The sequence below is a fragment of the Martes martes genome, assembly GCF_963455335.1.
Source record: "Martes martes genome assembly, chromosome: 18".
Taxonomy (NCBI): Eukaryota; Metazoa; Chordata; class Mammalia; order Carnivora; family Mustelidae; genus Martes; species Martes martes.
Genome location: NC_137906.1, coordinates 9,336,246 through 9,362,682, shown reverse-complemented (window position 1 = coordinate 9,362,682; position 26,437 = coordinate 9,336,246). Strand labels below are relative to the sequence as shown.

Genomic DNA, 26,437 nt, shown 5'->3' with positions numbered 1-26,437 from the left:
ATCTGCCCTCTTCTCCCTCCCTTTCCCGCAGTGACTGCCCGTCAGTTGTGTCGCGCTCTGAAGAAATTTTAGAGGAGGTCTTGTCTTTGGAGCAGCACCGGGGATTGGATCCAGCCCATGGAGAAGCTGCCTGAGCAGAGAACCTCAGAGTCCCTGTACCCATCCTCCCAGCAGGAGCCCCGAAAAAGCAAGGGTGAGGAGCTGACCTAGCTGGCTTTCTTTGTCTAAACTTTGTCCTTCCAGCCGCGGCCTCGGATCAGATGGACACGATTAACTTTACACTTAGAATTGGCCTGGTGGAAAACAACACCCCCCCGCCCCCACCCCCTTTTTTAACCTCAGGGCTCTGTTACCTGTAAATAAAGCCTGTAACCAAAGTTTCCTCTCTTGACTGTGTGGAGCAGACCTGCCTCAGCAGTACAATCCTAGCACTAAGTCTTGGAGGATCTTGTCATTCCAGCACCTGCCAACTTGCTTGGCTTTCGGAGAAGCTCAGGAAATGTTGTGTGAATAAATGAATGAATGAACTCAGCCAAGTATGTCCCATACCTGAAGTACCAGGAAAAGAGCGGGCTTCTCCGTTCACCCTACCCAAGCTCTCCTTCATCCTTAGGGAAGATACATTTACCACCTGAGGTGTAAACTCCAAGAGGGAGCTTTGCCTGTGGAGTACAGTAGATAAGCTGCCACCTGCTGATGGAAAATGAGGTTAAGCTATTAGTATCAACATTTTTCCCTGAGTATCAACATTTTTATTTCATTTTGCCATCCATCCCAACATTAAGTGGCATAGCCATTAAAAAAAAGATTATTTAATTGCGTGACAAAGACTTAGATAAAGACTCTGAGATGGCTTATTTTTGGGGAGATTTTCTTTTACACATTTATTTGTAAAAACTATGTTTTCAGACTAATTTTTTAACTTGACAAGTATTGACTGAGCTCTTAGTATGAGGTGTTGGGACTAAGTTGGAATAAAACCAAACCCCTACTCACCCGCAAACTTAAGGGTTGGAATAGTTACCTGTGAGAGGCTTTGGGACAGTAAACTGTAGAAGTTTGCAAGAGGAGATCCCCGTAGACTGGGTTTTGGCCCTGGAAGTCTTAGAAAGTCAGAAGTCTCGCCTTGAAAGAATTTAGAGTAAGAAAGGTATGAAGTTGGCGTTTCTCTTTTAAGTAGTATATTATTTATTTATTTATTTATTTAGAGAGAGCAAGTGAGTGAGCAGAGGAGCAGAGGGAGAGGGAGAGAATCCTAAGTAGGCTCCATGCCCAGCATGGAACCTGACATGGGGCTCGATCTCACGACCCTGAGATCATGACCTGAACTGAGATCAAGAGTCGGACACTTATCTGACTGAGCCACGCAGGCGTTCCAGAAAGGAGTCAAGTTTTTTTTCCTAAAGATTTTTTAAAAATTATTTATTTGACAGACAAAGATCACAAGCAGGCAGAGAGGCAGGCAGAGAGAGGAGGAAGCAGGCTCCCCACTGACCAGAGAGCCCGATGCGGGGCCAATCCCAGGACCCCGAGACCATGAGCTAAGCCGATGGCAGAGGCTTTAACCCACTGAGTCACCCAGGAGCCCTGAAAGGAGTCAAGTTTTAAATGAGAGGGGATAGATACTTACCACAGGCTCCCGGTTGCTAGTCTTTCTAAAAGACCAAGTGCCTGTACTCACCTTCTAAAATACTCATTTACTCATGTTGGTTCACAGTGCCCACTGCATTCAGTCCCTACTCCATAACCTGGCATCCTGGGTCCTCTGCAGTGTGGCCTCAACACACCTTGAAATCTTTCCTTTGTGTTCCCCAAAACAAACCCAGCAAGACTGGTGTGTCTGCACAAAGTAATGCCACAGACCCTGCACTCTCCACCGTTGTGCCTTTGTGTGCTTTTTCGCACGTGCATTGCTGTCCCCTACATTCTCTGCCTATCCAAACGCCACATATCCCAGCGTCGCGTGCACGGCAGCCTCCTCCATGAAGTTTCTGAAACAGACTTGGGCTGTGAGGAAGGAAACAAACAGATGCAAGAGACGCTTACATGAAAACCCAAGGACCTGGTGGTGGATTGAGCATTAGAGAGGAATTGGGTACAATCACCCTCGTTCCCGTCACTGTCCTACCCCTTAAAAAAAATCGTCCATAGTTGCTTTTGCTGTGGTAACACAGGGCACTGCTTCTGCTCCATCGGAATTGGTCAAAGCCAAGTTGCCAGTGGCTTAGCTAATGAATCCACTGGACACCTTTTCTCAGCTTTAATTTTTTGGCCCCTCATAACTATTTTTTTTGTTGATGTGATCGCTATTCCTTGCACATCGTGTTCTTTGGTTTTGGAAGTGCTCTTCTCTTTTCTTCTGGTCTTCCCCTTGTCTTCTCGGGCCTTCCCCACTCCTGTTTCTTCGTCTGTTTTTAAACATTGGTTTTTCCCCAAGACTGTTTTTAGCCCTCTTTTTTTCACTCTTGTGGGTGATCCTATCCCCTTTCAGGACCTCTCTTAACTGCTTTCTTCTGCTCTCACTGCCAGCTGGGGCCTGGATACTAGATGTTCATGGGTGTACTTCGGAGCTCCTTCTTTTCTGCCAGGCCCCCACCTCCCTACCTTCCAGTGACTACCTTGGTTAATTTTAGTAACTGGTTTTCCTAAGCTGGAAAATTTGGAGTTGTAGTCTACTATTCTCCTTCCCTCCATATTCAGTCAACCACCACCAAATCCTGTCAGTTTTTCTTCAGAAAGGCCTGATTCTGTTGTCTGTGACTGCCATTTCCTCACTTTAGACCCATTCTAGTTTTCTTGGAGCGCTGACACATCCCTATGCTATTGGCCATGTGCCCTACTCTAGGCTATCCTCCATCTGCTGCCAGAATGAATTTCCCTGGAAACAAATTTGATCAAGTCAGTCTCTGTGCAGAGCCCTGGGTGTGGCATATATGCTTCTTCATATCTGGCTCTACCCTTTTCCTATTTTCCTTCCTTCCTTCCTCTCTTGAGAGAAAGAGAAAGCACGACTGGATTTAGGGCAGCATCCTAAGCAGACTCTGTGCTCAGCGAAGAGCCCAGTGTGGGCTTGATCTCATGACCCCAGGATCATGACCTGAGCCGAAATCGAGTCAGACACCCAACGGATTGAGCCTCCCAGGTACCCTGTCTGGTTCTCCTCTATTTTTCTGCTGTATCTCTGGCTTCCTGCCCACATGGGCCATATATTTCACTCACATGGAGGTTTTCTTTTCTTTTCTTCTTTTTTTAAATTATTCCTTAAACTTAGTGTTCCCCTCCATGTTGCTGAGCCTTTGCAGATGCTGTTACTTTTGCCTGGAATACTCTTCATCTTGTTGATCCTGATCATAGTTCATGATCCAGCTCAATGTCATTCTTTGAGGCTGCCATCTCCATTTCACGTAGGTAGGGGTTGTCCTTCCTGATTGTGCTTTGAAGCACCTTTATAAGCCCTCTCTGGTATCTTGCATGTAGTAGGTGGGATGTATATTTGCTGATTGGTTAAATCAAACAGGGAGTCTATTCGTTTCCTAGGGCTTCCGTAAGGAATTACCACAACTTCATGGCTTCATACAGCAGAACTGTATTCTCTTGCAGTTTTGCAAACTAGAAGTCTACGAAGTCTGTGCTGCCTCTGAAGGCTCTAGGGTAGAATCCCTCCTTGGCTGTTCCCAGCTTCTGGTGGTCCCCAGCAATCCTTGGTGCTCCTTCGCTTAAGGCTGCCTCACTTGTCCCATGGCTTTCTTTCCAGTGTGTTTTTCCATGTCTGAATCTTCCTCTCGTTTCTCTTATATAGATGGCAGTCATTGGATTTAGGGCCCACCCGAATCCATTCTGACCTCATCTTAACTCTGCAAAGACTCCGCTTCCAAGTAAGGTCATATCTGAGGTTCCAGGTGGACATGAATCAGTGGGGGGGTGGGGCAGGGAAACGGCACTGTTGGACCCAGTACAATAAGTAATGCTCGTTTCTTCTGCTGTTAGAAGTAAATATACTTGGGATCCCACAGCTTTGTAGTTAGGGTTAGAAGAACTACTTTCCCCCCTTCCCTTTAAATTAGAAGCAGATCAGTGAAGAAACTTTTTTTTTTTAAAAAACTTCGTCCACAGGGACGCATTTGATTTGTTTATTTCAGGGGACAACTGTTCTCTTCTTGGGCTTCTCGAGGTCTGTCTCAGCCTGTCCACTGTCTGCTGAGGCATTCCAGAAGGTCCTACTCTCTACCAGGGTTCGAATCCAAGTTTTTGATATTTTTTCTGTAAGTGGTTTGACCCATGAGGAGATACATCTCTCTGAGTTCTGTTTGAGCCTCAGTCCTGAAGACGTTTTACAGATGGTCTGTTTGGGCCCCTCAGTGACTTAGCGATTCTTCTCTGGATTGCTGGGAGATAATCAGGAGCATTTTTTCAGTTTTGTTTGTTTGGTTTTTTTTGAAGATTTTGTTTATTTGAGACAGAGAGAGAGATAGCAAGAGAGATCATGAGTGGGGATGAGAGGAAGCAGGCTCCCCAATGAGTAGGGAGCTTGATGTGGGGCCAGATTCCGGGATGCAGAGATCATGACCTGAGCCAAAGGTAGATGCTTAACCAACTGAGCCATTCAGGCACCCTAATTAGGAGCATTTTGAAGCGCCGAATTGTGTGCAGGGTTCTTTACATAGTACTGAGCTTGGAGACAAAGAAATGGAAGACATCATTTTTTTTTTTAAAGATTTTATTTATTCATTTGACAGAGATCACAAGTAGGTAGAGAGGCAGGCAGAGAGAGAGAAAGGGAAGCAGGTTCCCTGCTGAGCAGAGAGCCTGACGCGGGGTTCGATCCCAGGACCCTGAGATCATGACTTGAGCCGAAGGCAGAGGCTTTAACCCACTGAGCCACCCAGGCGTCCCTGGAAGGCATCTTTTATTTTATTATTATTTTTTTAAAGATTTTATTTATTTATTTGACAGACAGAGATCACAAGCAGGCAGAGGCAGGCAGAGGGAGAGGGGGAAGCAGGCTCCCTGCAGAGCAGAGAGTCCAATGCGGGACTCAATCCCAGGACCCCGGGACCATGGCCTGAGCCAAAGGCAGAGGCCTAAACCCACTGAGCCATCCAGGTGCCCCAGAAGACATCTTTTAATCTAGAGATACTTTCAATATAAATTGAAGGGAACACACACAACTGAAAATACTTCCAAGGAGAGGCCCCAAGACGATGTGGTTAAACTCTATGAAGGAGGCAGAAAGCAAATGCTTTAGAGATTGAAGGGCGAGCTCTCTTCCAGCTGGGATTAGGGTAGGGTTAGGTTTCAGGAAGGAGGCTGCCTTTGAGCTGGGGTCTGGAAGGTTGAATAGGATTTTGATAGGTGGAGGAGAAGGACGTGGGAGGGGATATGCATGGCCAGGAAACTGTTCACGTTGACTGGAGCATAGAGGCGATGTGATAGAAGGTGAGTCTGTGAGGCAGAGTGGAGTAAGACTGGGGGAAAGGAATGCCGGGCCAAGGAGCTTAGCTTTCGTTTGGTAGATATTGAAGTATGTTATGCCAGCTTTTCTTAATAGGCGGCTAGCTGGTGAGCATTGTATATCAAGGGAGAGAATATGATTTGTTGAGTGTGGTACTGGAGGTGAGAGGTGATTAGGATCCGACTTAGGCTGTTACTAGTGATAATAGGAGGATAGGGACAAAAACCAAGGAGTGTGTTGTAGGTAGAAGCAATAGTACTTATTTACTGAGTGGATGTGGGGGCAGAAAAGGGAGTTAACTGCTCGTTGTCACCCCTTCCCTTTTTATTTTGAAAACGCTAAAGCTAGAGGAGATTTGCAAAGAACAGAATAACAAATACTCATACGCCAGAGGAAGGAGCACGTTTGAGACATATGATCTCAAGAGACTTAGGGTATGAGAGCCACGTAGAAATGTCTTATTTTAGATTATTGGAGATGCTGTCGCCTGTCATAAATATCCCCCATTTCAGGAGAAGGGGACACAATCCCTCCAGCTACTCAACCCAGAGAGAAAACTTTGTTGTTCTGTATTCATACCCATCAGTCAGTAATCCTGTCCATACCATCATCACCACTTTTTTCCAGAATCCTGGCACTTCTTACCACCTTCTCTGCCACCATTTTGGTCCAGGGTGCCATTATCCCTCATCTGGATTATGGCAGTGGCTTCCTGGCTGGTTGTCCTGCCTCTGCTTTTGCCTCCCTACTGTCTCTTCCCAACATAGCCGGCAACGTGATCCTGTTAAAATGTCAGGTCTTGTCTTCCTTTGGTCACAAGCCTCCCAAGGCTTCCTCTCTCACCCAATAAAAGGACACCTCTTAAAATAGCCTGTCGGGTCCTATGTTCTTCTGTGATTCCTTTCTATGTCTCTGACCTCATTTCTCACTACTCTTCCCCATGCTCATTGCGTTCTAGTCACACTTGACACTTTGAAGACCCAGGTCCTTTGCACTTGCTATTTATTTCTTCCATGTGTAATGCTCTTTCCCAGTGTAATGCTCTTTCCCAGAAACCCTTATCTCCTTCAAGTCTTTGCTTCAGTGTCATTTTCTTAGCCCTCCTTTGACCGTAGGGTGTAAAATTACAACCCTTCTGCCCACTCCCTCCCTCTGGCTCTCTATTCTTGCTTTTGTCTCTGTACCACTTGTATCATCTAGTAGTATGTAATTTATAAGATTTCCTATCCAGCTCCCTTACTATAATGAAAGACCTTAGAGGGCAGAGTTTTTGCCTGTTTGCCCCCTGCTCTATCTCAGCACATGGAACTGTACCTGGCATGTTGTTGGTGCTCAGTAAGGTAAACGTGAATGAGTCAAGTGTCACAGGCCTGGTAAAGAGAAGGATTCAAGAGTTGTAGGAGAAGGATCACCTTCAGCTTAATGGAGAGAGTGATATTGAACAGGACCTGAGAGCTGTAGGATTTACATTCTTGAAGATGTCGGGCCGGCTGTCAGTTCTCTGCCAGTGGGCCACATAAAAGGCTCATCTTCTAGGATACTAAGCCTTCACATGTTGGGAGAGAACAAATAGCATGGTCTAACAGAAAGGAGAAGAGGCTTTGTGTAGGGGAGGAGTGGGGAACGAGGCTGGAAAGACAGGCCAGGCCAGGGAGATGTAGAAGAAACCCTCATTTTAATATTTGCCCAAGCCAACCACAGAAGGCATGTCTCCTGCTTCGTGAAGTATTCCAAATCCAAGCCCAAATGGAGGCATTCCCAGGCTATTGATCTTTCCGTTTTTTAAAAAGATTTGATTTAAAATTAAATACCATTAAAAGTTCAGCTGCTCAGTTGCACTGGCCACATTTCAAGTGGTCAGTAGCCACACGTGGCCATTGGCTACTGTATTGGACAGTGCAGATGTGGAACAGCTGTATAACCACAGAAAGTTCTGTCGGGACCGTGCCCAGTGAGTGACTTGAATTTATAGTACCAGTTCATTATGGTATCTTGCTAAAAAGAATTGGCCTGCCTAGCTAGTATTTAGACTTGATCGATGCCTTTATCTTTCCTTTTAAGTTACCTAACTTTTCAGACCTAACTGGTGTTCTCCAAGGGTTTGCAATTTGTGTGACATGTTAAGAGAAGTAGTTAAACACATGTACAAGCGGATGTTAAAACATTAAGTCAGTAATCACTCACACTGCTAGAATGGTTATTGTGTAAAAGACAAGAAGGAACACGTGTTGGTGAGGACGTAAATTGGTGACCTACCAACAGAACTACCTATCTGTCAGTTCCACTTCTGAGTATTTATCTGAAGGCAATGAAAGCACTGTCTCGGAAAGCTACCTGCACCGCTATGTTCACTGCAGCATTATGCACAGTAGCCAAGACATGGAAGCAGCCTAAGTGTCCATCAGTGGACAAGTGGATAAAGCGGATGTGCTGTGGCTACAAAAATATACGAATATACACAGTGGAATATTGTACAGCTACAAAAAGAAGGAAATCCTGCCATTTTCAACAACATGGATGAACCTTGAGGGCATTATACCAAGTGAAATAAATCAAACAGAGACAAATACTGTGTGATCTCAATTATATGTGGAATCCAAAAAAAAGAAGCAACTTGGGCACAGAAAACAGACCGGTGGTTGCCAAACGTGGGGGGTGGGAGTAGGGGAATTGGATGAATGGGGTTCAAGTGTAGAAACTTTCAGTTATAAGATAAGCAAGTCCTGGGATGTAATGTACAACCTGGCAATTATACTTGATAATGCTGTGTTGTGTGTTTGAAAGTTACTGAGAGAGGGGATCTTAAAAATTCTTATCAGAAGGAAAAATTGTTAAAAACACAGTATCTAAACTGAACATACAGAGGATGAGGGCATATTTGGAGGTGGAAAACAAGTGTGAATATGGTTCTGTGATATCACAGATGATTATTAAATTCTTAAATTGACCATTGACTAATAACTTCAGGGCTGTTTATGTGTTACGCTTTCACTGCTGATGGAAATGCGGCATTGGCTGTTTTTCAGCACCCCCCCCCCCTTTCATAAAGATCCCTCTTAGCAGATGGCCTCCTTTCTCTAATTTCATTGCAAAACAACTTCTCTAGCTTTAGCAAGCCGTATTTCAGTTAAGGGGAGAAATGTGTTAAATAGATGTTTTCCTCTCCCGTCTCCCTTGAACGCAGGGGTACAGGATTTGTTTTTGTATATTCTTTTAGAGCCAAAATCAACTAGGGAATATTTCTCTGTACCCCGTGGTTCATATTTTAAATAACTTTTCCTCCTCCCACCTCTTCCTTTATCAAATCTTCCCCATTTGCAGTATTTCTAAAAGATGCATATGACGTCTGAGTTTGTGTTCACGAGTGAGCATGTGAACATCTGAGTGTAGAGAGAAATACTCTAGTGAGAAAGGTGTTGGTCTCTGATACATGAAGGGAGTGTTCCCTGTACCTCAGGGATGATCATGTGGCCAGGGTGCTATGTGGGCAGAACCTCTGGGGTGAGGTTCTCCTCTTTAGTTTATCTGTTCAGACCCTGCCCCACCCCACATGTAGCTCCCAGCCCCTCCCTTCTAAAGTTCTGTGATGAAGTTCTCCACTTCCCTCAAACTCTGCTTCTCTTTCTGCTAATCCCAGTATGTCTGTCTGGTTATCTACTTCATAAACCCGAATTTTAGTTTCCCCTCCACTTTCTCCAGATCTGCGTAACTTGTATCCATCTTTTTGGAGGACATTTTGCAAGGATGTTTTTCTTACTTTTTAAAAAACCAAATACTTCTGGAATACTCTGATCATCCTGTTCCCTACCAGGGGTTTTTCTTGTTACATTTTACTTTTTTTATATTTTCTGTCAGATGGTGAGACCTGGTTTGAGGATCAGTTAATTATAAAAGCAGAAAACTCTCAAAGTAGGACTACAACTACACAAAGGAGATGAATATGAACATAACAAACACAAGGGGCTCTGTGAATATGGACAAAACTTTCATAACATCACAAACTCTATCCAACAGCCATAAATCCTTAATTGAAGAGAAACCCCAAATGTGTAATATTTGTGGAAAGTTATTCAGGTGGAACTCATACCTTATTCAGCATGAAAGGATCCACACATAAGAGAAACCTTATGAGTATCATGAATGTGGAAAAGCTTTTGGCCATAGTTCGAACCTTATTCAGCATCAAAAAACACATACTGAAGAGAAACCCTGTGAATATAGTGACTGTGGGAAAACCTTCTGGCGCAGCTCACACCTTATCCAGCTTCAGACAATTCATACAGGAGAGCTGCCATATATGTGTAATGATTGTGGGAAAACTTTTGGTTGGAACTCAAGTCTTGTTCAACACCAGAGAATCCACATGAGGGAGAAACCCTATATGTGTAGCGTGTGTGGGAAGGCCTTCAGCCAGAGCTCAAGTCTAGAACTTCAGCGAGTTCACACCAAAGAGAGGCCATATGAGTGCAACGACTGTGGGAAAACTTACAGTCATAACTCACACCTCATTGAACACAATGAGAGTCTACACAATTGTAGCAAATGTGGGATATCTTTCAGTAGGAGTTCACTTCTTATTAAACACCACAGGATTCACACTGGAAAGAGACCTTATGCATGTTGTGAATGTGGGAAGGCCTTCAGTTGAGCTCTTATCTTATTTAGCACCAGATATCTCATGGTGGAGCAAAATCTTCTGAATACAAAGAATGTGGGAAAACCTTCAAGTACAGTTCGTACCTTTCCAATCATCTAGGAATCCACACAAGAGAGAAACTGAATGAAATGAAGTGGGTGGAGCCCTTGGTCAGAGTTCAGCTCTCATCAAATGTCAGAGCTTGCAACTGGGGAGAAAGCCTTTGGGTTTCGTGAGGGTGGACGGCCTTCTGTGCTGGCTCAGCTCTTACTAAAACCTGAAAATACAGATGGTAGACAAATCTCATGGGTGTGTTCAATGCACAAAAACCTTTAGATGGAGTTTCTGCTTTACTCAGCATCAGCAGATTCACTTTGGAGGAGCATGTGTCGGAGAGGGCTGGGAAAGGAACATAATGCGGCACGACCAAGGTGGTGGCTAAGCAGAACCTTCAGTTAACACTATGATTTGGTGTCAAGGATCTGCATCAGAGGGAGATTCTGTGGTTTGGTGTCCACATCTTCATAGTCTTCTGAAAATGGAATGAGTTAGGTCCATCCCAGGGAAGAAAGAATCTGGGAATTCTAGATTTGGACTTGTAGGTCAAGAAAGCAGCCAGGTGACCTTTGAACCCAGTAACTCTCCTATCTCATCTATTCCATTTGTTGTAACTACCAATGGAAGTGGCTCTTGGATCTTGCACCAGCATTTCACCCCTCAGTGTTCTGCAGACTACTCTGCAGACTCTCTTTTCGTTTTATAGGACATAAATGCACTTAATAAACAGGCAAATTTTCTAGACCAAACAATCTCTCAGGATGACACGTTATGGGCTTTGTTATGTGTCAGCGTGGGCTGAACTGCATTTGCCAGAATTCTCTTTTCTGTATTTTTTTCTGGTTCTTGTGGGCTAGAGGGAGATTCTTAGGAGACCAGGAGGGCAGAAGAAAAGCAGCAGTTATTATTTTTGTGGCTCACCCACGTTGTTGCTAATCTGCTGACTCAGCTCCCTAGGGAGCTGCAGCGGCTGGGTCCGCAACTCACCTACCTTCCCCCGGATCCTGCTCTGCCTCTGCTGGGCTGTGTGTGTGTGTACGTGTGTGTGTGTGTGTCCTCGTGGTTTTACTTCTCTGATTGAATCCTAGTCATACGCGTGCTTACTGTTCTCGACAAGTACACACTGATTTTCAGTTTAGATAGAGAGGAATGCTTAATTTCTGGCTGTTTTTGAAAAAATTATTTTTATGATTTCCTTTGAGAAAAAGTCACGGTTCAAACTCCTTCATAACAAAATTTAAATCATAACCTGAGACAGAGCTTCACTACTGTATAGTTGTCCAGGAAAAGGTTGAATAGCCACGCAGTTGAATAGTGTGATACATAATGGATACAACTCTTAAAAATATTTTTTATTTTTAAGAAATCTCTACACTCAACGTGGGGCTCAGACCCATGACTCCCAAGATCAAGAGTCGCACATTCCACTAGCTAGCTGAGCCAGTTGGGAACCATAAGATTTTAAAAAACTTTGAACACCCATTTATCATGAATATTTAATTAATTAAATTTATTTATTTAAAGATTTTTAAAATTTATGAGAGAGAGATAGAGAGGGAACACAAGCACAGGGAGCTGGGGAGGGATAAGCAGGCTCCCCGCTGAGCAGGGAGCCCGGCTATGGGGTTGAATCCCGGGACGCTGGGATCATGATCTGAGCCGAAGGCAGGTGCTTAACAACTGAGCCACCCAGGTGCCCCTAGCATGAATATTTTAATCATTAAAAGAGATTCTAGGGGTGCCTGGGTGGCTCAGTGGGTTAAAGCCTCTGCCATCGGCTCAGGTCATGATCCTAGAGTCCTGGGATCGAGCCCCACATCAGGCTCTCTGCTCCGAGGGGAGCCTGCTTCCCCCTCTCTCTCTGCCTTGCCTCTCTGCCTACTTGTGATCTCTGTCTGTCAAATAAATAAATAAAATCTTTACCAAAAAAAAAAAAAAAAAGAAATTCCAAAAGTACCTCTACTGGGTAGTATATTGTTAGGTTAGGTATCTGGAAGAAATACCTACTTTGTTGTAAGTGCTTTTTAAAAAAATTTTTTTTTCTTTCTTTCTTTTTTTTTTTTTTTAAAGTAGGCTCCATGCTGGCCATGGGGCCCAGCGTGGGGTGGGGTGGGGTGGGGTGAGGGCCGGCCGTCAAACTCACGTCCCTGAGATCAAGACCTGAGCTGAGATCAAGAGTTGGATGCTTAACCGACTGAGCTATCCAGGCACCCCAAGTAAATGCTTATTTTTGGTTACAAAAAAAAATCAAATTATTTTTCCTCCAGTTAGTTTGGATTAATGATTATCTAAACTATCAATGAAAATTTTACTTACAATGTGGACTCTTAAAATGGAAAATTGCCAGTCTCATAGCCCCCAAGTCTGGTCTGGTGCTGGGCACACAGCATGTACTAAGTGAATGGCTCTGGAATGAATCTGTTTACCAGACACCACAGTCTTCTTTATTTCAGCTCTCCTGTCTGCACTCCTCTACTTTTCTCCCTCTGTAATCGATAGGTGATTATCAGCACTCACTGAGGGTCACCTTGCTCTAAGGACCACCTTGCATCTGGATGTCTTGAGAATGGACTTGCCCTCTGTGAGGTCGGGTCTGAGCTCAAGTGCCCACTTACTGCACTCGACACATGACTCTCCTTGAGTCCCTCCCCACTCCCTTCACCACAGAAAGGGCTCTTTCCTTCTCTGGGGTCTTGAGATGCATCAGGGATAAGGCAGGACTTGATGAGTTGGGGTTGAAGGCTGGGTGGGGTTCTGATTGGCGGAGAATAACAGAGAGGGGCACCCCAGGACAAGGCAAGTGCGTGGGGTCAAATGCCAGGCTTTAAGGGCAGAGGTGTCTATGGAGACCAGGAAAGGGGAGAAAAGAGTTTGTCTAGCAGCATCAAAGGCACTGAGGTTGGTGTGTGTGTGTGTGTGTGTGTGGTCGGGGGAGATGCCTGGCTCGCTCAGTCAGTAGAGCATGTGACTTGATCTTGGAGTTGTAAGTTCAAGCCCCATGTTGGGTACAGAGATTACTTAAATAAAATGTTAAAAAAAAAAAAAGACAAAACAAAACACTAAAGTGGGGGCTCTGATTCTTTGGGCACAAGCATTGCAAGTGGCCAGGCAACTGACCAAGCCCTTAGACCTCAGGTAAACACAAGGGCAACCACTCAGCCCAGTTGTTGGTCAGGCCTTTCTCTGTCTTAGTACTGAACATTCCACACCAGGAAATGTTCGGTCCTGGGCAAACTGGGATGACTGGTCACCTGACGCCATAGTAACCCCACCTCCCTGGTCCCTCATAGCTCCTAGCTGCAGCAGGACCCAGTAGAGCAGGAATTCTTAACTTAGGTTGCATACTGGAATCACCTGGGTAGCTTTCAGAAGATCATGACCTGAGCTGAAGGCAGAGGCTTAACCCACTGAGCCACCCAGGAGCCCCAAGTTCCCAGGTAATTCTAATGTGCACCTAAGGTTGAGAACCCATGCAATAGAGGATATTAATGCTTTACAGGTGCTGAGAGAAAGACACAAAAAGACCACATAGGATCTGTGCCTTAGTCACTAAAGGCTAGTAAGAGGACGGGGCTGGGACTGTGGAGTGCATCAGGGACCCCATGTGAAATTGGAGAGAGGGTGTCCCAGGAGGAAGGAGCTGTGGGAGGGGGCTCTGGCCTTGGATTTGGAGCCAGCTATTGAGGGGATTCCCTGAGGGCAGTAAGCTCGGTGGGGGGGGAGGGGAGGGGGCAGGGATCTGTTCACTTCCCAGTTCTGTTACCTGGTAAAACTACAGTTTGTGTGACTTGGGTTTTCCCTTTGGAGCTCTGGCCAAAGGAAGCACAGAGCCTAGGGGAAGTCAGAGCCCCAGCTCAGGGGGGTCCACCCTGTTTTCCAGCAGGCAATTACTCTTCCGTTGTCCATTCTCTATCCTGGAGCTGGGAAAATATGAAAATATTTCTAGAGGAGGCTATAACCTAAACCTATGCACACATTCTAGAATTTCCAGTCCTAGTGGGGGCTGACCTGGTAGCCCCCAGCCTTGCTGTGTATATAGCCTCGGGACGCCTGGGTGAGAGGCATTTCCTGTGCTCTGGTTAAAGAGGTAGGAGTCTTTGGGCAAAGGGAAGATAGGAGGAGGAAGAGGAATTTGGGTACTGGCATCCAAACATGACTGCTTTCATCTCACCTGTCATGGCCCTTAGGATGAAATTCTACAAGATCCTTCACGTCCCAGCTCTGCCCATTGATTTCTTCAGTCCTCTTGGGGGTACTCCTTCCAGTCATTTTAAAATTCGTTGGGCCCTTGAACACAGTATTTTTCAAATGTAGGTCAAAGCAACTAATGGATCATAAGATTCATTTATCATAGTGAGTTGCAACCAGCCCTGAGGGTAAAAGAAAAAAGCAGGCAGGACGGGAGCAGGATAGACAATATTTGCATGCATTGAGTGTAGCAAAGGTAAGTGAAGCTTTTCTGTGTGCATGTGCACACATGTGTGCCTTGTATAGCAGTTCTTGCTGTAGAGCCAGTGAAAAACTTTGTGCAATGCAGTCCCCTTTCGGGGATAAGATTCCTTCTAAATCCTGCCTCCTTTCAGGTCTTCCCTTGAACCATATTTGCCTCTGCAATCCCTGTAGCTATGTTCCTTTGTGCACCGATCACATCTGAAAAAAAAAAAAAAGATATTCAGTTACTTGTCTCTGTGCTAGTTTGCAAGCTCCATGAGGGCAAGGACTATGCAGTGAACATCATATCTGTCATTGGAGAAAGCACTGAGATACCGTGTAGCTGAATGATAAACCCGAGTTTAGCGTCCAGGTTTGTGTATATATATATATATATATTTTTTAAGATTTTACTTATTTATTTGACAGACAGATCACAAGTAAGCAGAGAGAGAGAGGAAGAAGGCTCCCTGCTGAGCAGAGAGCCTGATGCGGGGCTGGATTCCAGGACTCTGGGATTATGACCTGAGCCGAAGGCAGAGGCTTTAACCCACTGAGCCACCCAGGCGCCCTGCTGTGTATATGTTCTTAAACAATAATTTTATCTGAGAGATTTCAGTATACCAAAAAACTGGAAAAAAGTATAAATGAACACCCTATATATTACTCAGATTAATAATTATTATTGTTTTCCGATACCTGCTTTCTATCCATATACTTTTTTTCTGAATTACTTGAAAGTGAGCCATGGATATAACCTTCACCCCTAAGTACAATGTCATGCTTCTCCTAAGAGGAAGGTGGTTCTACATAATTGCGACACTAGTAACATACCTAAGAAAAAGAATTTAATTCCCTAATACTGTCTGAAGTGCAGTCCATATTCAGACTTTCTCCAGTTGCCCCAAGAATGTGTTTTATAGCTCTTTTATTTTGAATCAGGGAAAAAAAAAATCAAGGGTCCTGAGGAGTTGGGGCCTTCTTCCAGGCACTTACCATTAGGCCCTTTCGGCCCGGCAGGAGGAGTTATTATTATCATTCCTGTTTCAGGAATGAGAAAACTGACACCCAGGAAGGAGAAGTAACTTACCCAAGGTCGCCCTCCTGGTAATGGCAGAGCTGGAATTTGAATTCAGATCTGCCCGGCTCCGGATCGCTTCCACCCCCTTCAGCGCACCCACTGCGAACAGCTGCGGAGGCCAGGGACTGCCGAGCCGAGAGCCAGGTGAGTGGCGGGCGGGTGCGGTCGCAGGGCCGGTGAGCCCCTGCCCCCCTCCGCACGGCCCCGCGGGCTCCCTGGGCTTTGTCCGCAGACTGCGCATCCTCTCGCTCCGGGCCTCCAGGCCCAACGGAAACTCCGGGCCGTGGGTCCAAGGCGCGGGTGAGGGGCCCTCCAGGAGGGAAGCCCTGCCCCGGAGACCGGGAGACCCTGACGGTTCCCAAGGAAGGAAGGGAGGCCGCGGGGGAGGGAGGGGCAGGGTGTCTCCGCGGATAGGGGGGTGTGAAGAGGGCCCCCAATCCCCCATCTCCAGGCCGCACAGAACCCTACCGGCTGTTGGGACCCACTGTGGGGTGGGGGCGGATCGTCGATCTGGGTCCATTTTGGGGTCTGGAAAATGTCCCCGTGGCTTTGGGGCCAAAGAAAGACCAAGGAAGCTTGTCGGCAGGAAGGATCCTCTGACCAAACCGGGGTCAGTTTGGTGCCCAGGTTGCCCCGAATCACTGGTGGGAAAGGGGTACCCCACTGTTGCGACCGGATGTACTTTCTTTCGTCCACCCCTTTCATTCCCAGTACAGTTCCCTGCGGACCCCCGGGCCGCGCGGGGCCTCGGGAGGGAACAAGGCTGCATCCAGGCTGCTACAGGGTGGCTCCGGGACTCTCCCAGAGGGAACCCCGATTGTGGAAGTATCCCCCAGGCCCGCGGCTCCCGGCTGGTCCAGGCTCCACCGAGCCGCAACTCTTACTTTCCTGGGTCCTTTTAAAATAATAATTAAGACAGTGTAATAGTTGCTGACGGTTGTTTTTGTTTTGTTTGGAATGCCCTTTTTTTTTTTTTAAGATTTTATTTATTTATCTGAGAAAGAGAGAAAGAGACCACAAGCAGGGGGAGCAGCAGAGGGAGAGGAAGAAGCAGGCTCCCTGTTGAGCAAGGAGCCCGAGGCAGGACTCCATCCCAGGACCTGGGATCATGACCTGAGCCCGCGGCTGAACCCACTGAGCCACCCAAGTGTTTCTGTTTTGACTGCTTTTGGCAAAATTAAAAGTTTTAGCAATTCTGGAACCCCCCCCCCCCCCCCATTCACTCTCTCTTTCTCACTCATGCAAATGAGCTTATCTAGTAGGAAGAATTCACTGGTTCCTGATTTGCAAGTCACCAAACTGAACTCTGGGCCTGAGGCCTGAAGTGGGAGGGGGAGGCAGCTGTGTGGGCTTCTGGTCCTTGCCCCTGCGCTGACCCACGGTGGGGGGGTCTTTCTGTCCTGTTCTCCGTTTCAACAGTACAAAGGGGTCTACAGATTCCCTGTTGTATTAACATGTCTAGGGCCCTTTGAGTCTGGCCGAGATCAGTGCATCCCCCAAGTTGTATGCCCATGGGGTGCAGTGGTCTAATCCCTGTGCTAAGGGCTCTTCCAGAAGGCTGGCAAGGTCCTCCTCACTGGAGAGCTGCCAGGTGGCGGGGGGGGGGGGGGGACAGATAAGAGGTGGCACGCTGGGATACATCTGGCCCTGAAGTCACCCAGGTAGGGGGGAGGAAAGCTTTGTACCCAGTGACCTGTTTTTTGTGTCTTTCTCCCCTCTAGTTACCAAGAGCCTGCGAGTTCCTGACTTTTTTCATCCCTGAATTGCTGCTGCTGGCCTAAGCTGGGCATGGGGCGTCCGGTAAGTGTGGACGGAATGACAGGTAGTGGCTGGTGGCTGGGAGGGCTGGGCGCTGTGGATGGGGCCAAGCTGAGCTTTATGGGAGAGGCAGAGGGGACCCCCCCGCCCCACCCTGGGGAGGGAAGGAGCGCACGGAGGTTGGAGCTGCTTGGGAGGGAGACCTGTGGGCGTGGGGCAGGACGAGTAGGGGCTTGGGGACTTCCTGGGAGGAAGGCCGAGGAGATGGAGGTGTCGCGTGGTCATGGAGCATGACCAAAACAGGGAAAACACGAAGGCCTGTTTTAGGCAAGTTGAGGTTGCGGGGGAACAGGCGGGGGTGCAGACCATCTGCTGACAGTGTCTAGTGGACTCCGCCCCACCTGGAGCAGGGGGTCGGGATGGCTCCGACCAGAGAGCTGTAGAGCTAGGACTGTTCTCGGGACTACCTGCCTCCATCATTTTAGAGCAAGGAAACTGAGGCCCAGCAGTGAGGTGACTGAGCAGTGTGGCCTGTGGGGTGGAGGGAAGATCTAAGGGGAGCTTTGGACAGAGCGAAGGATTGTTCAGGTGGGAAGAAGAGAATCTAGTGACAGGAAGGAAGTGAAAGTGCAGGAGGCTGTTTCCGAGCCAGTCTGACAGCAGCACTCAGAGAGGAGTAGCTGTTCACGTGTTTATAAACAGCAGATTTTGGGGGGGGGGTGCATGAGTGTACCCCACTCTGCGGGTCCCACAGCCTCAGAGACACTCCCTGCCCCAGCTGCAGTGGGGGGGTCTGCCTCGGGACCGTGGAGAGGCCCCAGTGGCTGGGGGGGATTGCACAGGGTGTGGACCAGAGAGAGCAGCCCACTCACTCTCGAGGGCCCTGTCTTCTGCACTTCAGACCCCGGCCTAATGACTACCCCTATCGTCATCCTCAAATCCCCAAAGCCATTGGCTGTTAGCTGCCTGCGGAGCACAGTGCAGGGGGTCTTTGCAGGTGGGGTGATTGTTAACAGAATCGAGCGGTGAGAACTTTAGGGTTGGTGGGGCTTTGGGACTGGCCTAGTCCAACATCATTTATTAAGGTGGAAATTGGGGCTCAGAGAAGGGACCCTATTTGTCCAAGATCCCCCAGTGACTCAGTGGCAGAAAACGTTTTGTGCATATTTTAGATCTGCTGAAGCGGTCTGTAAGGTTGTCAAGTTTATCTGGGCCAAGAAATCAACATTTCCGGAGCCTCACTTATGTGCTAACATTTCTGCAGGTGTCATCTCCTTCCCTTGTTCCGCATGAGAAGCCCTCACGTTTCCCTTAACAGGTGATGCTGACTTTAGAGAACAAGGACATGAAGGGATTCACGTGGGCCGTAGCCCCAGCCTTGACCTCCCTGGGCTACCTGCTCATACTGCTGGTCTCCATCTTTCCCTTCTGGGTACGGCTTGTAAACGAGGAGTCCCACGAGGTGTTTTTCAGTGGCCTGTTTGAGAACTGCTTCCATATCAAGTGCTGGAAGCCTCGACCCTTATCAGGTAAGGAGGGATGGAGGCAGGGACAGGACAGGGGGAGATGGGGCCAGCATGGGGACTTGGGTGACAGAGGACCAGATGGAGTCAGAGAGGACAGAATTTAGTGAGCGCATAAGGACATTTTCTGAGTCTCTGCTCTCTAGGTTAGAGGAAAGTACGTGGCTAGCAAAAAGTTAATAGTATCAAGTCGACTACCAGGGTCAGGAGCAAATATGTCAGTGAGGAAGTTGATTTCTGGGGTAGGAGTGGCTTCACCTAGGATAGAGGGGCAGGGGTCTTGCCTTACTGTGTGAGGCTCCGCCACCTCCCAGGGCTGCTGTTAGCCCCCTGACAAAGGACCCTTTTGGGTGGGCACAGCTCCCAGCTGGGGAACAGCCTTGTTAGTGGAAACCAGGCTGGATTTCAGCCCCCACTTGTCCCCTGTGCTGAACACCTGTCCGACTGCAGGTGGCAGCCCGGCAGATAAGGTGCTCAGGCCCGAGTACCACATTCTCAAGGGAAAGCAGGTGGATATGAGCCCAATGGACTATGGATGCACTTGAGGCTGCGTTTTACAAGGGACTTAGGGAGATCAGGAGGATGTCTGTCTTGGAAAAGGGGTGAGCCTCTTGGGAAAGAGTCCTTAGGGACTCTCTCCTGGTGACAGAATCAGAGAAGTCTCTTTGGGGAAGACGGGCCACGCTGTGTGTGCTCTTCGATCTGGGGCTCCTCAGCCTCAGTGCTGCTGACACTTTGGCTGGATACCCTTTGTTGTGGGGGCGCTCCTGTTCCATGCAGGACAGTTAACGGCACCCTTACCCCCTCCGACCCGATTGATGCCCTCAGTTGCGACAACCAAAATTACCTCTTAGCATGGCCAGATATCCCCGGTGGGGGGTGTAAAACTGCCCCCGATTGAGAACGATTGGCTTAACCCCAGAGTAGATCCTAGAACATTTGGGTCTTTAGCAACACCTCTTTCTTTTTGCCCCACCCCTAGCTGTCCATCTCTCCATGCTTAGGAGGGCGTACAGACGTGTTTTAATGTGCGTTTGAGTCATGCCAATAGTAGGGGATCATCGAGACCCTGGCTCTGCCATTTTGGATCTGTTTCATTACTTCTGTTAACTGGGATAAATAAATAAGCATTAACCCCCCCCTCCCCCCAGAGTTCAGAACATCTTAACCGCATAAGTTCTGATTTTCCACCAAGGGCTTATTTCAGTGTGACCAATACTGATAGAATTCTTCACATTTCCACAGGCAATTTTTATAATTTTTATTGTTTATTGAAAAGACCGTTTGTCCATCTAGTTTTTTTTTTTTTCCCCATACACTTCCACGTCATGGGGAACAAAATGTTGGAACCAGAGCATTCTCGGAGGCAAAGTGGTGGGGTTGGAGCCGAGGTCCCAGGCCGCGCTGTGGGACTGAGGGTGGTGAGCTCCGGGGGGCCTTCTCTGCAGGCTCTGCGGGGCTCTGTCCCTGGTCACGGGTCAGGGTATCCAGCTGCAGCCCATCTTCCCTCCCCCGCAGTGTACATCATTCTCGGCCGCGTTTTCCTGCTGTCTGCGGTTGTCCTGTCTTTCCTCACCACCTTCATCCTGGTGTCCTTTGCGTCTCAGCTGTTTCCCAGGACCTGGAAGCACAATCTGGTGTCAGCCTTCATCAGCTTCCTCACAGGTGTGGAAGAGGCAGGCAGGCCTTGTCCTCAGGCAAGCCTCGGCCTTGGGAAGGGGTTGGGGTGGGGGGACCCAAAAGCAGGGAGATGGTTAGTTTCTGTGATGTCAGGAGAGGGGGAATTTTTAGGGCCCCTCTTACCTGTTGCCTTCCCTGAGGCTGCCCACTCCCCAGGATGACAGTCGCTCTCCCCGGGGGCCGCTCGGCCCCCTGCACTACAGCTAGCACAGCCCTTACTGCGTTGGCTTGGGGTCATCAGTCAGTCTGGGGTTCTTTTTTGCCATCATCTCTATCCCAGCCACTGTCATAGAATCTGGCGCAGAATGACAATGTGGAAGTGAAATATACAATATGAGTGAAATATAAGTGTTTCTTGGATGAGTGGACGGAAGACACCATCTCTGCCCTTTGGAACCTTTTGACTTTAAAAGGCTGGCCAAGGCCCTGCCCCAGGAGGCTCCCATCACATGGAGAAGGTGGAACGCTTACAGTGGGAGAATCAGGTTGAGTTGCACCCAAAGCATCGCACCCAGGGGACCCCAACTGGAGTCAGCCAACGGCACGGGCACAGAGGGGACCCGGGAAAGGGATTTCTGGTTATGGGGCCCCTGGTTGCTGAGGCACATGGGCTCTGAAATGAGTTGGGATGGAGGCAAAGACAGGCGCGTGGGGTAGAGGTTACGGGCTCGGACAGGGCACAGGTGTGGGCTGGAGAAAACAGCCTCCGCACAGGAGCCCCACCGGTGTGGATCACGTGCCTCTGTCGGATTAAGAGCAAAGGTGGGAACCATGGGAGGAGAGCAAGAGTGCCTCCCTGTGACCCTGCAGGGGTCTGTGCCTTCCTGGCCTTGTTGCTGCATGCCCTGGAGATCCAGAATCTGAGGATGAAGCCCAGCCCCCCCCAGTTCTCCGTGCAGTGGCCTTACTACGTCCTTGGCTTTGCCATCGTTCTGTTCATAGTGGCTGGTGAGTGTCCTGGGGCTCGAGCCCCTCTCCCTGCCCTCTGTCTGGATTCAGGAGCCGTGGACGCTCTAGAGCGGTGCTGTCCGAAACTCTAGTCACTAACTACTTGTGGCTATTGAATTAATTAAAATGAAATATGTAGAAGTTCAGTTCCTCAATCATGGTAGCCGCACTTCAGGTGTTTGGTAACATTATAATGTACTAGTCGCTGCCATATTGAATGGGGCAGATGTGGAAATTTCCCTCAGTGCAGAAAGTTCTACAGAACAGCACTGCTCTCGAGCCTCAGCCCTCTCTCCCACCCTTGTCCTCCCTGACTTTAGAACCAACCTCCAGATTTCATATTCTATCTTATTCTGTTCTGACTCCTACAAGTTTCTGTGCCTGTCTCTATCTCTGTCTTGGAATCTGTGATTCTTATTCACCTCACCATCACCTTACTGTCTTATCTTTATAGACCATCACCATCTCCACCCTCCATCCTATCTAATTTTGTCCTTTTCCCTAATCTTCCTGCTATACTAACCTGACCCAGGACATAATCTATTTTAACTTGATTTTATTATACATTGAATATGTAAAAATATTTATCATATATGAAGTAGATAATTAAAAATAAACTGTATGCCCATTTCCACCATATAGTTTTAAGAATTAGCCATGTTTTTGTGGAGTCCATTGTTTGTAAGTTACATGCTTATTTATGTGTCACTGAGAGAGAAAAAAGGATGCCAAGAATCATTAATTATAAGGTGCTGTAGTCTGTAAGGCACATCCTCATTTCAGAGATGTGAAAAAAATGGGCTCGTTAACATTGATGAACTATGTAACTATGTAACTATATAACATTAATGAATATTAAGTATCTTTGAAGTCTTCACCTCTCTCAACCATGTGGCTCTTCGTGATCTTGTCCTCTTGTCTCCCCTCCGAAACCGATTATTCTGAAGTTTCTGATAATCATTTTTACTGTACACATGTTTGTCCTTAACAATTATAGGACTTAGTTTTACAACTTTGTGTAATCATACTGTGTTTATTCAGCAGTATAACTTCCATATTAATGCAAGGAACTCTAAGGTTCATTCATTTTTAACATCTTTTTTTTTAATTTTTAGATTTTATTTATGTATTTGACAGAGAGAGAGATCACAAGTAGGCAGAGAGGCAGGCAGGGAGAGAGGGAAGCAGAGAACCCGATGCAGGGCTCGATTCTAGAACCCTGGGATCATGACCTGAGACGAAGGCAGAGGCTTTAACCCACTGAGCCACCCAGGCGCCCCTTAACTCATATTTTAATCGCATAATACTTGTTTCAAGGCTAAAGCACGTGAAAACACGTGAGTTCAAGTTTACCAGTAAAAGAGACAAATATATGTATAGTGAAACTGTATTCACAAATTTTTATAAGCCTAGACTCATGCTCACAGGGAAGTGGGAAAACCACATCAAGGGAGGGGTGGCAGCAGAGAAATTCACAGGTATACAGATTTCAGTTCAACACAAAGAAAGAAAGTCTAGGAACTATAACTACAGAACAAGCCTTTCAAAACACAATGAAATGGAAATACTAGCGCAAGTATGGGAAAATACAGGAATGTTCTCTGCAGCATTATCTAAGGAAGAGAAATAGATAAACTTATGTTACGTTCATGTAATGAAGTACTATGTAGCTGTTAAAAAGTATAGTAAATCTTTATGTATTGATGTGGAGGGCCCTTCATGCTCTATTAACTGAGGGGGAGAACAAGTTGGGAAAATTGTGTATAAAATGATTTTAAAGGCAAAAAAAAGAATTGTTCTGTTTTACTGGTGAATTGAACTTTTAATCATTATGCATGCTGTGATTCTTTTTATTTCTAGTAATCCCTTTTGTGAAAGTCTGTTTTATCTAGTATTACTCTAGCCAGTAATAGTACTCTAGTATTTGCCTGTTATAGATCTTTCTAATCTTTTACTTATATGTAATCATATAGCTTATGATTGTATCTTTTTCGTCTAGTTTTATCATCTTTGTCTTTTTTAAAAAACATTTAATTTATTTATTTGACAGAGACAGAGACAGTAAAAGAGGGAATACAAGCAGGGAGGGAGTGGGAGAGGGAGAAACAGGCTTCCTGCTGACCAGGGAGTCTGATGTGGGGCTCGATCCCAGGACCCTGGGATCATGACCTGAGCTGAAGGCAGATACTTAACGGCTGAGCCACCCAGGTGCCCCTAATCTTTGTTTTTTAACTGGAGCATTTATTATTGATTTATATTTATTGTGACTACGGATATATTTGTATTTTTTCCTACCATCTATCTTACTTTTTGCTTTGAGTTTTTTCTGCTCCCCACCTCTTTTGCCTTGCTTTGAATTGATTGCCTTTTACCGATACAGTTCTCATTAAATATTTCCTCCCTCTTTATTTTGGAAGTCATGCAGTCTATTTGTATTCTTGTAGTAGCTACTCTTGTCATTTTAACATGCTTACTAAACAAAGTTGAAACTTCCTCAACATATTTATTCTCTTTATAAATAATACAAGGTGTAATGTCTTCCCAATTTATATGCTGATTTGTACATTTTAGTTTCTTCCGTTTCCTTTTTAATTCTATACATTTGATGTTGTTATTTTATGCATTTGATATTTATTGGTTTAAATTTACCCACATATGTACCAATTTAGTTGCTCATCAACCCTTCTCAGACCTTCTGTCCTTCTGCCTGAAATACATCCTTTATAATGGGTTTTGGTGAGGGTCAGTTAGAGATACACTCTCTTATTTTGTTTGTATGAAATTATCTTCCTTTCGTTTTTTAAAATATTCTATTTATTTATTTATTTGACAGAGAGAGAGAGAGATCACAGGCAGAGAGGCAGGCAGAGAGAGAGGGGGAAGCAGGCTCCCCGCTGAGCAGAGAGCCCGATGTGGGGGCTTGATCCCAGGACCCTGAGATCAGGACCTGAGCTGAAGGCAGAGGCTTTAACCTACTGAGCCAGCCAGGTGCCCCTAAAGTGTTTTTTTCAAAAAGGGATTTGCATTTGCTCCTGTTTGATGCTCGGATGTACAACTAGCCAAGGATCACAACAGGTACTGTGAATTTGGTTGCAGACCCACAGAACAGCTAGCCTCTGTTTATGAATTCTCGGTCAATACAGGTTAACTTTGAAGTTCTAGCTCCATATGGCAGACCCTGGTTAGACTGGTCATCTTGAGCAGGCCCTGGGCTTTTCCTCTCACTTTGTGTCCCAAATGTCCAAAAGAATGGAAACTCAGGGTCACCTGGGTTGAGTGTATGTCCCTACGGTGAAGGCTGATTGTATGCTTGCTGAAACTCTCTAGGTTTCTGTTTTCACTAGAGTATTGTTCCTAAGAATGCCTTACCCTGATGCCAGTTTGATGCTGTACTTACAAATAGGTTTCTGAAGAAATATCTCCCATCAAGTTTTTGGGGTTTTTTTAGTGGGAGAGTATGTAGTCTGCTATCACACAGAACATAAAAGTTGCTCTTTCCTTTAGCCTTAACCTTAACACAGCATTTATTATTCACTCAAACTATTTCCATTTATGACATCAATTCTCTTTTTCCTTTCTTTTACTTCGCTGGGAGTCTTGAGCGGGGCATCAAGAGGCCTGGGTTTTGTGTTTGACCTTCCTCTCCTAAACCTTGTTTTCTTACCTATTAATAGTTAGCCGGTTGCTAAGACGCCCTCCGGCACTGGCTCTGGTTCTGTGAGTTTATCTACCTGTTCGTCTGCCTTGTCTTGTGATGCATTCTGTTTTCCGTCTGTCTCTGTAATACTCTCTGTTGGAGGGGAGAATTAGGGAGGCTGGATGCAGGCCAGAGGGGGCACATTCGAGGAGGGCATTCCTGACCTCAATCTCTAACCTGACCCAAACTTTCGCTGTTACCCAGGTGCCATCTGCCTCTTCCAAGAAACAGCCTGCCTTAGCTGCCATTGGTTGCCCAATTCCCGGAGTATTGAGGAGACCCAGGGCGTCCCCCACCTGGAGAATCTGGAGAGTTTGGGAGGAGACCTGAGCTCCATACAAAAGGAGACACTGCTGAAGGAAGAAACGGTTATCTAGTCCAGGAGCGCATCCTCCAGGTGTCCTCAGCTGTATGAGCCTGCGGAGGCCTAAGGGGCAGCTGGTCTCCGCCACTTCTGAGGAGCTTCGTGACTCAGATCAGTGCTCCCCTTCCCTGTACTCACAGCTATTCTGTCTTGCTTGTATTTGCAATTTATTAAAAGTTTTTTGAATTAGTCTGTGTTTCCTGAGTGTTTTGTCTTGTTTTTTGTTGTTGTTGTTGTTTTTTAAAGATTTTATTGATTTATTTGAGAGAGAGAGCATGAATGCGGGTAGTGGCAGAAGGAGAGGGAGAAGCAGACTCCCCACTGAGCACAGAGCCAGATGTTGGGCTCTGTCCCAAGGTCCTGGGATCATGACCTGAACCTAAGTCAGGTGCTTAACCGATGAGCCACCCAGGCGCCCCAAAACTCAAAAAATTTTTTTTAAAGATTTTATTTATTTGACAGAGATCACAAGCAGGCAGAGAGGCAGACAGAGAGAGAGAGAGAGGGAAGCAGGCTCCCCACCGAGCAGAGAGCCCGACGCGAGACTCGATCCCAGGACCCCGAGATCATGACCCGAGCCGAAGGCAGCGGCCCAACCCACTGAGCCACCCAGGCGCCCCAAAACTCAAAATTTTGATGGAACATTGTGTTGGCTAAGCTGTGGGGTGGCGGGAAGTCATGTGTTGTGGTTGGAAGTGCAAAATGACATAACCCCTGCTGAGGGGACTCTTACAATGTGTGCGAAACTACAGAAGCATTCCTGCTTTAACATTCTTAATTTAATGATTTATCTGACAGATATACCTACAC

The 26,437-nt window shown here is 46.7% G+C and overlaps 1 protein-coding gene across 3 annotated transcripts in view; it reads left to right on the top strand.

Moving 5' to 3' along the window:
* The window catches only part of TMEM225B (transmembrane protein 225B), a 29,167-nt gene extending 3,350 nt beyond the window's left edge, over nt 1-25,817 (top strand). The window contains exons 2-9 of one of the 3 annotated variants that reach the window (XM_080829956.1): nt 32-193; nt 15,627-15,801; nt 17,379-17,457; nt 18,734-18,944; nt 20,457-20,603; nt 21,032-21,103; nt 21,429-21,566; nt 25,468-25,817. In XM_080829956.1, coding sequence (XP_080686082.1) covers nt 17,446-17,457; nt 18,734-18,944; nt 20,457-20,603; nt 21,032-21,103; nt 21,429-21,566; nt 25,468-25,640 — 753 coding nt within the window. In that variant the 5' untranslated portion in view covers nt 32-193; nt 15,627-15,801; nt 17,379-17,445 and the 3' untranslated portion in view covers nt 25,641-25,817. Of the gene's footprint in view, nt 1-31; nt 194-15,626; nt 15,802-17,378; nt 17,458-18,679; nt 18,945-20,456; nt 20,604-21,031; nt 21,104-21,428; nt 21,567-25,467 lie in introns of all 3 variants that reach the window. The other 2 variants (XM_080829957.1, XM_080829958.1) reach the window with 2 other exon arrangements.
* Nucleotides 25,818-26,437: the final 620 nt, after the last annotated feature.